The following is a 15,567-nucleotide window of genomic DNA, read 5'->3' on the forward strand; positions in this document are numbered from 1 at the left end:
CTTGGAACGCAAAATTACCCATTATGCTTTGCGTGTATGCGCAAGGAGAATGCGAAGAACTTCCAGTCGGCAGCTGATGCGTGTAAATAGTCACATTTGGACAGCTTTGAAACTATTTTTAATCTATTTTACCTGCTTTTATCCTCTTTGAACTAATCCTGTTGTCCATCAGCACCATCTCCTGGACTGATCATTTAAAGAAATGCGATCTAATAGGATGGAAAACAGCTGCTGTGAGGCGTTTTCCCCTCGTTGTCAGACGGCATCTTCTGCAGTTTAAATGAAGCCTCGTCATCGCTAAAGTCAACATTTTCTCTTTATTTCAAATATATAACCAGCCTAAACAAATGTAATTCACCAAATTGTTTGACACACACACGCAGCCTGTACTGTGCCACTCACACACTGATTTAATAACTGTGACAAAGTGAAAATATAGGCTAGTGTCATTTCGAAATGACAGAAAAACACAAACCGTGGTAAAAACAACACACGAAATAAAACACAAACGGCTCGCGATCAGAATGAACAGCAAATCAGCCAGCAGAGTATCAATAACAGACTTTTATTGGTCATTTTTGTAAATTGCACGACTTTCATACCTGTTAAGTTTCTCTCTCTCTCTCTCTCTCTCTCTCTCTCTCTCTCTCTCTCTGTGTGTGTGTGTTAAAGAGCCGCTGAGCTGACAGGCTGACACACTGTATTTCTGACGGCAGACACGTGAACTAGGAGAACGTTTTTCTCGTATTTCTGACACGCTTGAACCACGTTACAGATTATAACGGCTTTAACAGACACATTTCTAAGATGTGTGTCCCAAAAACACTCTGTTATCTATTAAAAACGTCATTGACACCCATTTTCGGAGCGCAAATTACCAGTTGTACACGCTGTAAACAGAAGTGTTTAGCATTCTACCGGAAGACGCTGGTCACTATGTCGCCCTCCATGCAGCCGCCTTGAAAAAGGTCTATAGGCTACTCTAAAACTGTGAATATTTCACTGTAATTTTATTTATATCAATATTTTATTTAACATATCAGTTTGTGTTTTGGCGCTGAAGCATATAAGCGGACCTTGTTTTAAACTTTTTCCGTCTCACTCATGGCAAGATTGGCGTGAGATTAAGTAAAACTGGATTCAAACCTGGCGTCAAACCTGCAGGAAAATATCAGGATTTCCTAAAAGGTTGGTTGCTTTCGCTTTAACCATTCTTTGAACAGATTATTAATAGGTCTAACATTAACCGTATGTAGGATCATCATTTTATTAACACATGGTATGTTTTGTACCTGCTTTCTTTTGCATTAATTTGGTTTAATTACCATTTTTTTACAATAACATTGGTTTAATGGGAGATCAACTCCCCATTTATGTGTAGTTAACAGGTGATCTGGGACCTTTAGCCAGGACAGATTACTGTGCATATGTTTTGTTAAAGGGCACCTAGGTTACACCTTTTTCAGATTCAATAGTGTTTTGCGTCTCCAGAATGTGTCTGTAAAGTTTCATCTCAAAACACTCATTAGATTTTATTATTATACCTTTTACTAGATCCTGTTTTATACATCTTTCCACCAGGGGGTTGTTTTGTTGTACTGCGCCTTTAAGGCGAGTCCTTCCCGCCTACCTTATCTACGTGGCTTTCTGCGTCAGACAACAGTCAGACTTAAAGGAAGAAGATTTCACGTAGCGTTTGTGAGAAATAATACAGTAAGAACTTTACCAATGAGTATTTGTTGTGCAGTTGCATTGATTAGTCACACACAATATCGTTACAAAGTTCACGCGCGCACACACACACACAGAAAAACACGCATACACAGCTTAAGCATGCAGCTTAACCTCCTTTGCTTTGTGGATATCTGTTATGTTTATGTACGAAATAAACCTGATTTAACGTCCACAAATCAGGATTGAAGAGTCTTCTTTTATAATTGTTCTGACGCACAGCTGTGCTGATGAAGTGAATCTGAAGTGAATCGCTGTTCTTTATTACACACATGCACTGTTTTAAAACATGTTAAACATGTGAAACTTACTCTTGATCACATTTGATGATGATTGATGATCTGAGCGAACTGAACAGACCTTTTATTCCCAGTTGCTTTGCTCACGTCTGGTCTTGTTGACGTGATCATACACGTGACTACCGGGACATGTCAATGCAACAGCTGTCAATCAGTTCGGTGGGCGAGGGGGACCGCACTCCTACGTCGAGTTGGGGTCGATCTGAAAACAGCTCCAATTGGTCCACCATTTTTACGTTGTTAAATTGAAAAAAAAAGGACTGGGTGTGTTTTTCACCCCAATATGACAGTCTATACCAGGGGTGCTCAAGCCTGTTCCTGGAGAGCTACAGTACCTTCCTACAGATTTCAGTTGCTACCCATAGCAAACACACCTGCCTGTAATTATCAAGTGTAGTTCAGGTCCTAATTAATTGGTTCAGGTGTGTTTGATATGGCTAGCAACTGAAATCTGCAGGAAGGTAGATCTCCAGGAACAGGATTGAGCACCCCTGGTCTATACACGATATATACACACGTCTGTCCAAACAGCTTGAAAAGTCGATTTTTCACCATAGGTGCCGTTTAAATAAACAGTATAGTATGCAGCTATATTTTGCTTGTTTTAACACATTTAAATTTTGTGGCTAAGAAAAAATTGTTTATGTTTGGTATGGTCAGGGATAAATTTGGTAGATCCTTCATTTTCGAGCTCTGAAATAAAAACTAGTTTTAATACTATGAAACCGTGACCCATTTGCACATGATTATTGAGCAAGCTCATACATGACACGGCATGTAGAGATAATGCAAAATCTAAATCAAGTAATTTTAGCAAGTCAAAGTCCTATTTATGCGTTTTTTTTTCCAACAATAAAATTGTGGCTAGTGAAAATGCAGAGTGGCTAGTAATGTTGGAAAACTACTAGCCACAGTGGCTGGGGATCAAAAAAAGTTAATCTCAAGCCCTGGTGGTAGCCTATTGCAGATTTCAAAGAAAAATCTTAATATTAAAAAAAAGAAAAGAAACACAAGCTGGACCATCATGTTTTTAGTTAGATTGTGTCGTCTGTCATATACAGTAGACCTGTAGATCTGTTATGTTTTCTAAAGATATAGTATTTGAGTTTAGCACCAGAGGTATGGAAACTGTATTATGCTTAGAAAAAATGGCACAGTATCGGGATCTGATCTGTATCGGTCGATACTCAGAATTTTGGTATGGAGATCGGATCGGTTCCAAAAAAATGGTATCGGTGCATCCTTAACTGCGCTCAAAGGTGATCTCACTTTGAAAACCTCTGCTGCTGAGAAACCCGTAAACGTGATATAATAATCAATGTCACCAAGAGAGGAATCATCCTTGAAGTATAAATTTTGTCAACATACTTATGGCATTCATACTAGTTACGTTTTTTGAACGAGTCTCTTTTTCTGTCAAATTTTGATTTCCTTCACAAAAAAAAAAAATTGACCAAATCACACTAAAAACAGCTTGCTTTGAATCAGCATTCGTACTAAGACCAGGCGACTGTCAACAGGAATAATTTGGCCTGTCTTAAACGACAGTAAAGATTTGCTCAGGTATACATTTTAGTGTGGCTGATCTTGATTATTTAAGCACAGTTTACCACATTGAGATCGGATCGGTTCCCAAAAAAATGGTATCGGTGCATCCCTAACTGCGCTCAAAGTTTATCTCACTTTGAAAACCTCTGCTGCTGAGAAACCCGTAAACGTGATATAATAATAAATGTCATCAAGAGAGGAATCATCCTTTAAGTATAAATTTTGTCCACATACTTATGGCATTCATACTAGTTACGTTTTTTTGAACGAGTCTCTTTTTCTTTCAAATTTTGATTTCCTTCACAAAAAAAATTGACTAATTCACACTAAAAACAGCTTGCTTTGGATCAGCATTCGTACTAAGACCAGGCGACTGTCAACAGGAATAATTTGGCCTGTCTTAAACGACAGTAAAGATTTGCTCAGGTATACATTTTAGTGTGGCTGATCTTGATTATTTAAGCACAGTTTACCACATTGAGATCGGATCGGTTCCAAAATAAAATGGTATCGGTGCATCCCTAACTGCACTCAAAGGTGATCTCACTTTGAAAACCTCTGCTGCTGAGAAACCCGTAAAAGTGATATAATAATAAATGTCATCAAGAGAGGAATCATCCTTTAAGTATAAATTTGTCAACATACTTATGGCATTCATACTAGTTACGTTTTTTTGAACGAGTCTCTTTTTCTTTCAAATTTTGATTTCCTTCACACAAACAAAATAATGACCAAATCACACTAAAAACAGCTTGCTTTGGATCATTCATATTAAGACCAGGTGACAGTAAAAGGGCACCTATGGTAAAAAATCTACTTTTCAAGCTGTTTGGACAGATCTGTGTGTTGGTATAGTGTATAGACCGTCATACTGGGGTGATATGAACACACCCAGTCCTTTTTTTTCAATTTAACTACAAAAAAAGGGTCGGCCAATTGGAGCTGTTTTCAAATCGATCGCACCATTACCTAGGTGTGCGATCCCCCCGCCCACCGAATTGATTGACAGCTGCGAGCATTAACATGTTGCGGTAGTCGCGTGTATATGTCAACAAGACCAGGCAGACATACGCAAAGCAACCGGGAATAAAAGGTCTGTTCTGTTCGCTAGGATCAGCAATCATCATCAAATGTGATTAAGAGTAAGTTTCACATGTTTAAAGTGTTTTAAAACAGAGTATGTGTGTAATTAATTACAGCGTTTTACTTCAGCTTTACTTCATCAGCACAGCCGCGTGTCAGAACATTTATAAAAGAAGACGCTTCAATCCCGGTTTGTGGAAGTTAAATCAGGTTTATTTTGTACATTAGCATAACAGATATCAACACAGTACTTAAGGTTAGCCTTAACTAAGCTAAGCGCGCTCTGTCTGTCTGCCTGCCTGCGTGTGTGTGTGTGTGTGTGTGTGTGTGTGCGCGGGCGCGCGCGTTAACTTTGTAACGATATTGTGTGTGACTCATCAATGCAACTTCACAATACTGATTAGTAAAGGTTAGTTCTTACTGTAGTATCTCACAAACGCTACGTGAGACCTTCTTCCTTTAAGTCTGTCTGTTATATGACGCAGCTGAGGGAGGAGGCATGTAGAAATAGTGGGCGGGCATGTATAAATACTCGTCTTAAAGGCGCAGTACGACAAAACCACCCCCTGCTGGAAATCAGTATAAAACAGCATCTTGTAAAAGGTATAATGAAAAATCTGATGGGTATTTTGATCTGAAACTTTATATACACATTCTAGAGACGCAAAAGACTTATATTAAATCTGAAAAAAGGGGTAACCTAGGTGCCCTTTAACAGGAATAATTTGGCCTGTCTTAAACGACAGTAAAGATTTGCTCAGGTATACATTTTAGTGTGGCTGCTCTTGTTTTTTTTAAGCACAGTATACTACATTGTAAAGGAGATTTAATATTGTTATACGTCCAGCTGGAAAGAAGCTGGTCTCTCTGCCATCAGGCATTCAGGCTGAATCAGTCCACGTCTGCTATATTAGTGACATCATTTGGTTCCATTTGCTTAATTGCTGAACTCAAGAGAATCAGTCCTGAAGCAACCTTTTGTTGTTTGTGTGTGTGTGTGTGTGTGTGTGTGTCTGTGTGTGATCACTCGATTCATTCAGATGGGTCATGTTAAAATGGAAAATGTGCCCTGTGTTTCTGGCTAAAGCTGCTGTTTTTCCAGTAGTGATTCTCCAGTTCTGTGTACCTGCTGTGCTGTGAAACCTAAGTGTCAGAACTGCATTGCATGATGATTCAGCAGAATCGCTAGCAAATTTGTCTAGGCCTAAAGCTGGCCAGCGTACAGTGCATCTACACTGAGCCCTAAGGAATGCTCCACTGGATTTGTTTTCTCTCGTCCTCCAAAGACTGTCTCTCTCGAATGTTAGAGGAATACAGTATGTGCCTGTCTGAAACTGTGGAAACTCAAGAATGATACTGTGTGTTTAAGGTGACTAGTTACATTATTAAATAGTAAAGAAAGGAAAGCTGCAACTGATGGTTGTTGTTACTCTGTTAAGGTCATGGTATAGTATGGAAGGAAGAAGAAATGTTATACTGTAAGGGAGAACACAAGAATTATATTCAGTATTTCAATTAGATACAAAAGTAAAGTATAAAGTATTTGTATAGTTAGTATGAGATCAAAACTAAGCTTGGGAGTATAATGATCGGTCAATCAATCAATCAATCAATCAATCAATCAATCAATCAATCAATCAATCAATCAATCAATCAATCAATCAATCAATCAATCAATCAATCAATCAATCAATCAATCAACCAATCCAAACCAAACCACCGACCAACAGTGTTGGGGAGTAACTAGTTACATGTAACTGCATTACGTAATTTATTTACAAAATAAAAGTAACAGGGGGCGAGGCAGTGGTGCAGTAGATAGTGTTGTCGCCTCACAGCAAGAATGTCGCTGGGTCGCTGGTTCGAACCTCGGCTCAGTTGGTATTTCTGTGTGGAGTTTGCATGTTCTCCCTGCCTTCGCGTGGGTTTCCTCCGGGTGCTCCGATTTCCCCCACAGTCCAAAGACATGTGGTACAGGTGAATTGGGTAGGCTAAATTGTTCGTAGTGTATGAGTGTGTGTGTGAATGTGTGTGTGGATGTTTCCCAGAAATGGGTTGCGGCTGGAAGGGCATCCGCTGCTTAAAAACTAGCTGGATAAGTTGGCGGTTCAGTCCGCTGTGGCGACCCCGGATTAATAAAGGGACTAAGCCGACAAGAAAATGAATGAATGAATAAAAGTAACAGTAATTCGTTAAAGTTACTGAGAAATAATGTGTAACTAAATTGCAGTTACTTATGAAAACGTTAAAGTGGGGTTACATCTAAATATGTTGAATAAAATTAATCTGTTGCTTTGCCTGTCTTTGATTTGCGTGATGCCTTTAGCAAAGGCCATTTATTAAAGCGCTGCTATTCTGCTGCTTTTAGTTGGTTTTCCGGTTTGATTGCGGCGTACCAAGTAAATCCTCAGTGCCGCTGAAAGCATTAGGCTCACAGAGAAAACACAGACGCAGAGGAGAAAGAAAGCGACTGTGTTTACATGGACATCAGTAATCAAATTATTTGGCAAATTATTAATTTATTAATTGTAACTTTGACTGCAGTCTGGCACATTCACTTTCATTCAGGAACGTGTCATGCATGCCCCCGTGACAAATGAGATATTGGATGTGAGGAACTGCTGGAAGATTGTAGTTTTAATGGAATGTTTCATACTGCATGGTGAATGGGAGAAAAAAAAAAACCCTCAGCATTTCTCAGTAACTTAGATGCATTTGGTAGGTAACGTAGTGTCAAAAAGCCATGAAATGTGTATAGACTAGGGTTGGGCATCTAAGCTATAATGCCGATCCGATACGCATCTCGATACAAAGAATACGATCCGATATATTAGTGATACATTTGTGACATATTGCGATGCAACACGATACGATTCACACCCATATCACGATACAATGCGATAATTCAGCACTAACTTATTAGATCAAGTTTATGAGATTATGTGAAAGAGGATGCTGTGCCATTGAATGAGTTTGATTATTTATAAACCAAGCAAAACCAAGACTTTTTTTACAAACTGGCTTTTCTCTCAGAGCCAGAGTGTCAGTTTACAGTAGAGGGCCATTTTAGAACCTATAGCACATATTATTTAAGTATTTTCAAGATAAACAGAATGTATAAGTGCAATAAATATTAAAAACACATATATTTGCACTCTTTCAACATAAAGGTTTACCTTTGCACAACAAGAACTGTGATTTAACTTTTCAACTATGAAAACAAGTTTTACAAAGATATATTTTGCCACTGAATATTTAAAATTTAAAGTCGTGAACTAGCAGTGTTATGCTGCTTTGAAACATCACTGTCACTGTAAACAACAGGCTAATAAAAATATAAATAAATGAAAATGAACAGGAGGAGGTGTTTAAAACCTTCGTTCTCCGTGACACTAGGCTGAATATCTTTGCAGATGAACAATGCAATAGCATCCGTTATTGGCGTAGAGCGCACAAAACTGTTGCGCATGGAAATAACATTCAATGCTTTTCTCACCACTTTTGGAGCTGGTACTGTAGCTACAGTTTAAGCAGAGCAGGAAGCCGGGGATGCAGGAACACTGGAAGATGCTTCCACAACAACACCGTGGCGCCGCTTCAAGTGAGATATCAGATTAGTCGTACTGCCCGTGTATTTTACAGATGCGCGCCACATTTTGCAAATTGCATCTGTCCTGTCAAGTCGTCCATCCTTTTTGCAAAATCCATAATGTTGCCATACTTTAGATTTAAAACTCAGTGGGGAATAAAATGTTTGTTTTGCTTCTCGCGCTTTCTGAGGGCACTTTCTGAGGGCGCACCACTAGCTTCATCCGCACACCTGATACACCGAGTTGTGTACACATCCGCAAGTCCGCAAGTCCGTTGCTACTTTATGTAGGTCGATTAAATTATGCGCCAAAAACAGGTCGACAACACTTGTTAATAAATAAAAAATACATTCTATGTTAAAAATATAAGCTGTATCTTGGAAAAACCGATGCATCTCGCAAAAACCGATGCATCTCGATTTGCTTTCAAAATTTCATTCATCCTCTGCTGCTCTACCGATGCACTCGCATCGTGCACGCACATGACCGCGTATCGATACATATCGGTTAATCTTCCCATCCCTAGTATAGACTATCTTGTCACAAATGCGACAAAAATCCTACACAACGATAATAGTTTAAGATGTTTACATGTTTACAATTGGAGTGCAGCATTTACAGCGGATCTTTAAGTCCATAATATTGTAGTGATATAAACATACTGTAAACTTAGTAACTAAAACAAGTTGACTAAGGCAGTGTGTGGCAAGGGGGCGTGTCCGAGAGCCGTGGGAACGGAATGAGGCCGCGTGTAAGTGGATGCACCTGTGGTGCGCACCAGCCTCGAATCCCACGGAAGGAGCTCTGGACTGTAAGAGGAGGAATGATGGCAGAGGAAGCCGAGGGAGGACCGGGCCCGGGCATATTGTTTTACTTTTGCTTTCAGTTTGAAGGCAGGCTCCGTGAGGAGCTGCCGTCCGTTTGTTTTGGTTTAGATGGCAGTCTCCGTGAGGAGTTGCCATCCCTGTTGTTAACAAATAATTTAATTAAAATAATGCAAAAACAATACATTTTCACTTTTTAGTGAACTATATGTGTTCTAATAGTGTTTTTTGCAGTGTTGGACAAATATATGACTGTCAACAGCTCAAAAATGTGTTTTGGTGTTTTGTGACCCTTTATAAAAAACTGTTATCACATTTATTAGCTTAAATTCACAAGTCAACCAATTAATTTAACTTCAGAGTAGAGGTCTGCATTCCCGCAGGACCCGACCAGATTTCTGCGGCGCAGGAATACATTTCCGAATAAAGCACGGGAGCGGTCGGTAACTGATTTAATTTTGGACGGGCTGTGCAATTAATCGTAAATCTGGTTTCCATAGCTTCTAACGAATATGAAAAAGATATAAGATTATTATTGATTAATCAATAAATGATTATTAACTTAGCAGCGCAAAAGACCGCATGCTTATGTGTGTGTTTTTTTTTTTTCATATTCTTTTTCTATGGTATTTAATTTTCTTTCCTTTGCAGGGTGGAAAAAACTGTATATATGCAGTTGAAGAATTATTAGCCCTCCTGAATATTAGCAAACCTCTTCCACCCCAATTTCTGTTTCATGGGAAGAAGATTTTTTCATTTCTGAACATAATAGTTTTAATAACTCGTTTCTAATAACTGATTTCTTTTATCTTTGCCATGATGACAGTACATAATATAAGACTATTTTCAAAACAAGCATTTAGATTCAAACTGCTATACAAAGACTTAATTAGGGTAATTAGGCAAGTCATTTTACAACAGTAGATTCTTCTACAGACAATTAAAAATTTATATTGCTTAAGGGGGCTAATAATATTGAGCTTAAATGGGTTTCAAAATATTTAAACCTGCTTTTATTCTAGCCAAAAAACAAACAAACAAACAAACAAATAAGCTAAGAAGAAAAAAAATGATAGGAAATACTGTTAAAATTGCTTGCCCTGTTAAACATCATTTGGGAAATATTTATTTTAAAAAATATTCTCAGGAGCGCTTATTATTTTGACTTTAACTGATAATCGTTTTGAATAATCGTGATTACAATTATGACCGAAATAATCGTGATTATGATTTTTTCTAAATTCGAGCAGCCCTACAGGTGGTCTAACAATATTACTCCCGACTCCCGAGCGAGCGAGCACATGTATATATGTGTGTGAATAAGACAGCATGATTCTGCATTTAGCTTGTTTGGTGCTGTGCGTTCGTGGGTGTGTGTGTGTGTGTGTGTGTGTGTGTGTGTGTGTGTGTGTGTGCGCGAATGAGAGGTGTGTATGTGTGTGAATGAGAGACAGAGCGTGATGCCTATGTGTGTGTGTCACTTGCTTGGTGTGTGTGTGTGTTTATACAGACAGCTTGTTTTTAGTTCTGTATAGCTGGGTGGTTTTCGGTTTTGTTCTTCCCCCATGCTCGTTAGCGGTAACGGGCGCAGCTCGTAGAAAACGGGCAGGTCGGGCAGCGGGACAACAAATGCTGAATATAAGCGGGAGCAGTCGGGTTCGGCTAAAACCTGGCATGAGCGGGATTCAAAATTTAGTCCCACACAGATCTCTACTACAGAGTATAATTAATTGGTCACACTTTACAATAAGGATCATTAGTTAATGTTAAGTAATGCATTTACTAACATGAACAAACAATGAACAATACATCTACTACTGTATTTGTTCATGCTAGTTAATGTTAGTTAATGAAAATACAGTAGTTCATTGTTAGTTCATGTTAACTCATGGTGTATTAACTAATGTTAACAAGCATGAACTTGAATGTTAATAATGCATTAGTAAATGTTCAATTATGATTAATAAATGCTGTACATGTGTTGTTCATGATTAGATCATGTTAGTAAATGCATTAACTAATGAACCTTATTGTAAAGTGTTACCAATTAATTGCTTGTTCTTACTATATGGTTGGGGTTAAAATGTGAGTTGTTTAGGGTTATTTAGGCATAATTAATTGTAGTGATTATAGTACGCACATGGAACAAGTATAACAAGGGCCACGCCTTATACACGCTATTAACGACACATTAATTAAGGCTTTTAGCTCAATAAACTACATAGCTAAACTACATAACTAAATAGCTGCTTATCAATTGTAAGGGTTTAGGTATTGGACAGGTTTAGGGATGTAAAAATAAGATCACACTATAGATGTTTTAAGAAACAGTTAATATCTTAATAATAGGCAGGTAATAAGCCAGTAGTAAATATCATTTAAACCAAAACAATACAAAAAAATAAATAAATAACATGTTAATCAGTATAGTAGTGAATAAGTGATAACCAGTTAAACTCTGCTGCTGTTTTGGGATTTCCGCCTGGATTTTGCCAACCCAAATTTAAAAGCTTCCCAAATCCACATGCAGAGGTTTAATTGCAAAAATTTGGCATCATTTTAAGGAAAACCCTTTGAATTTTCATGAAACACTATTGAAAGTGTTTTAAAAAAACTGTATATGTTGTCTGTGTTATAATAAACATCTAAAAGAAGAGGCGCTTTTTGTATTTTTTTTTTTTTTTGTAAACTCAAATTTGAAAGTGTACCTTTTAGGTTCTGTGTGGTCTTGGTTGCTGTCATTAAATTTGGTGGTTCCTGCACATGTCTGTAATCATAGGAAAAAAGAAAAATGCCTCTACCATAATCTATGCAAAAGTTATTGTATTCCAACTGATGAGAGGTGCTGTACAAGCCACAGGGATCGATCATTGTTTTCATATTTCACTATTCTTTTGTTTGATCAAACATAATTCACTGTGTTTGGACCACGTCAGACATATAAAAGGATTACTTATGCACATCACCTCCAAAACAGAGGAGAAATGGCCCTTAAGCGCACAGCATAAGGGAAGAGATGACAGCTGTCTGTGCTATCTGGGGCTGCTTATTGATCATAAATGTATTTTATTCACTTCTGCCCCATGGAAACATCGCAATTCATTCGAAAACTATTTGATATGTGAATATAATTCAGTAAAAAGAATGCTAGAACCGTATGAGCACTGGCAAGAGCTTTCATTTGATCTATAACTTGTACATGTGTCAAATATGAACCATATGAAAACTATGAAAATGAAACAATGTTCAATACCCAGCTCAGGTACCCAAAATATTGTGTATTTAAGTGTAAATAACTTTTGTACAGTAGAATAAAAACAAAAGTGATGCATATGTGCCTAAAATATAGATTCTACACTTTCAAACTAAATCACTTACGGGGGTCTGGTGCAGTGCTAGCCCTTTAAATCTTAAAGCGAAAGTCGATGACGTCACGGACCCGGTACCGCTCTGCAGAGTTTAACAGCAGATTTTGATTTAGATCTGCCTCTGTTATTCATATTAATGTCTTCTGATACCAAACCAGACATCTAAATAATGCTAAAAGCTATTTTCAGCTTCACCAACCACTGCAATTGCACCAACAGAGCAGAATCTTCATCAGAAGCTAAAAGCTGTGAAACTCATTGAGCTGTTTTCAAGCTCAGGGGCTCGGGTTGAATTTATTGCACAATCATCGAAGTCTAGGCAAGGGTTTTCTGTCAAGCGCAGCGTGGATTATACTGTCATGCCCTCATCGCTTCATTTATGTGTGCAGTGGCTTATAGGGGACAGAGAGAGCCCGTGTTCCACATCCTGCTCCAGAAGTCACGGCAAGCCTGTGTGTGGTTCAGACGGACGCAGTTATGATACCAACTGTGACCTGGAGAGGGCGAAATGCAGGGACCGCACGCTCACCCTTGCCCACAGGGGCCGATGCAAAGGTCAGTGCAGAGCAAACACTCTCTTCTTGTTTTGTAAACCTTTTTGAAAACCATCAGGCCTCCTGTTGAGCATGTGCTTTATTTGTTTCTATGCAAAAAACTTATTTACCACTTCAGGGCTTCTGTAATGCAAAACCTGTAAGCACAAAACCACACTTATTATCATAATAATAATCTAGATTTTATGAAAACATATAAAAGTATTCTCGGCGATGCAGAGGTGGTGCAGTAGGTAGTGCTGTCACCTCACAGCAAGAAGGTTGCTGGTTCGAGCCTCGGTTGGGTCAGTTGGCGTTTCTATGTGGAGTTTGCACGTTCTCCCCTCGTTCGCGTGGGTTTTCTCCGGGTGCTCCGGCTCCTGTTTCCTCCACAGCCCAAAGACATGCGGTACAGGTGAATTGGGTATAGGCAACAAATTGTAGTGTATGAGTGGGAGTGTATGGATGTTTGCTGCGTAAAATCATATGCTATAAACACATTTACAGTAGATCTTTTACTTTAATCGATACTATTGGAATGTGAAAACTTTCAACCAGCACGACAAAAAAATGTTTCTGAAGACAGTCACCTACTGCACCTGTAATGTTGGAAAAGCGGTAGTTATTGACTTCTCCTGTATTTGTTTTTGCTACTATAGATGTCAATGGATGGTTGACTGTTACCAACATTGTTCAAAATATCTTATTTTGTGTTTTATTTAATGCTATTGAACCACCCAATAATAATGTTTATTTATTTATTATTAATTTATTATTATTATTATTTTTATTATTATTATTATTATTATTATTATTATTATTATTATTATTATTATTATTATTATTATTATCATCATCATTATTCTCATAATAATAATAATAATAATAATAATAATAATTATTATTATTATTATTCTCATCATTATTATTATTATTATTATTATTATTAATATATAAAAGATGGATATTTTTACCACCATCACTGCTGATTGTGACTTTCAAATTGTCATATATTTTGAAGATCTCAGCACTTTAAATGACAATTTATTTGCAAACCAAATTAAAAAAAAAAGTCCAATCACTAAATGCTACGGAGAGTTGTTATTCTTTTTTATTATGTACATATATTTTTATTATTGCATAAATGTAGTTTTATAAACAGCATAAATTTGCTTCATTATTGTGCCCTATCAGATTTACTGAAATAAACAAAAAAGTAATTTACCAAGTACTGCTCTGGAGACCAACCATTGAAAACTGTGCCAAAAATGTCAATGTTTATAAATTTTTTTTTTTTTAAATGTATTTTTTTACTTGAAGAATACAAAGTGAAAACTGAAAATGCACGATTTTTGAGAAGGGTCAGGCTGCAGAGTTGAACTTGAATCTTCAGGCTTGCACTCTCGTGCTTGCACGCTCAGGCACCCACGCTTTCTATGCAAGTGATTTACAATCTGCACCTGTCACGTCACTTGAAATCAACACAAATAAACCAACAGTAGTTTCCAGTTCGTTTGCGTTTAAAGTGACGACGTTGTCAAATAATTCTAAGTGGCCTACTCGCATTGTACAACATGACAGACCTCCCCAACCCGCCACTGCACTAGAACAAAATAAAAAAAGAATGCTGATCTTCGATCATTTGTGTTTGTGCTATATAAAGGATTTTTTTTTTGTCTATACGTTATAGAAGTTTAAGTACTAATTCTCATTATTAAAGTGTGTACTTATAAAGTACATAATCTGCATGATTTTATTCTGTCTAATACCTAAACCTAAACTATATCTCAGTAATGAATAACAGCATTTAGCTAAAAGCCATATGTTTTGTTTATAGCAAGAATTGAATCTTAAAATAAAGTGTGACTGTCTTTTTTTTTTTTAATTGTCTTGTTAATTTTACAATTTCAGGTAAAAACTGGGTGAGGATTGATCAACCTCTTCTTGTGCCCACACTTGTTTCAGAGGTCAAAGAGTTGACCGGTATGAAAGGTAAACCTGCATATACACACAACCCTCTACTAGTTATTAGTACTATATTATGGCACATAAGTGACATTCATTCATTTTCTTTTCGGCTTAGTCCCTTTATTAATCCGGGGTCGCCACAGTGAAATGAACGGCCAACTTATCTAGCATATGTTGTACGCAGCGTATGCCCTTCCATACACACTCTTTCACACTCATACAGTACGATCAATGTCACCTGTACCGCATGTCTTTGGACAAGTGTTTCCTAAAAGGCATAGTTTCTCTGTCGCACATCCATCGCTTAAACCATGTTAGTTATAACCTTAAACGCCCATAATAATGCTCTAAACTGGGTGGAGTAACAACTTCTATTGAGAGAAACCCCATTATTTCTTTGTGCAAATTATATTGTTTAACACGCACACGCATTTAAAATAAAATCCAATATTAGATTTGATCAAAACATGCACTCGCTTTCCATATTAACTGAAATATATGTAAATGGCACATAAATTGCCTGTTTCCTTTACTAATATTATTGAGAAGTTGAACATTACATATTCTATTCTAAAACCAAAAATCACTTACAAAAGCTAACACGTATTCTAATATCAGATAAA

The 15,567-nt window shown here is 37.4% G+C and overlaps 1 protein-coding gene across 34 annotated transcripts in view; it reads left to right on the plus strand.

Moving 5' to 3' along the window:
• Nucleotides 1–15,567, plus strand: part of smoc1 (SPARC related modular calcium binding 1) — a 163,512-nt gene that overhangs the window by 66,338 nt on the left and 81,607 nt on the right. For all 34 annotated transcript variants that reach the window (NM_001201393.2, NM_001443161.1, NM_001443162.1 and 31 more), the window contains 2 exon segments: nucleotides 12,833–12,998; nucleotides 14,888–14,968. In NM_001201393.2, the coding sequence (NP_001188322.2) occupies nucleotides 12,833–12,998; nucleotides 14,888–14,968 (247 nt within the window).

The sequence above is a fragment of the Danio rerio genome, chromosome 17 (assembly GCF_052040795.2).
Source record: "Danio rerio strain M-AB ecotype USA chromosome 17, GRCz13ab, whole genome shotgun sequence".
Lineage (NCBI taxonomy): Eukaryota > Metazoa > Chordata > Actinopteri > Cypriniformes > Danionidae > Danio > Danio rerio.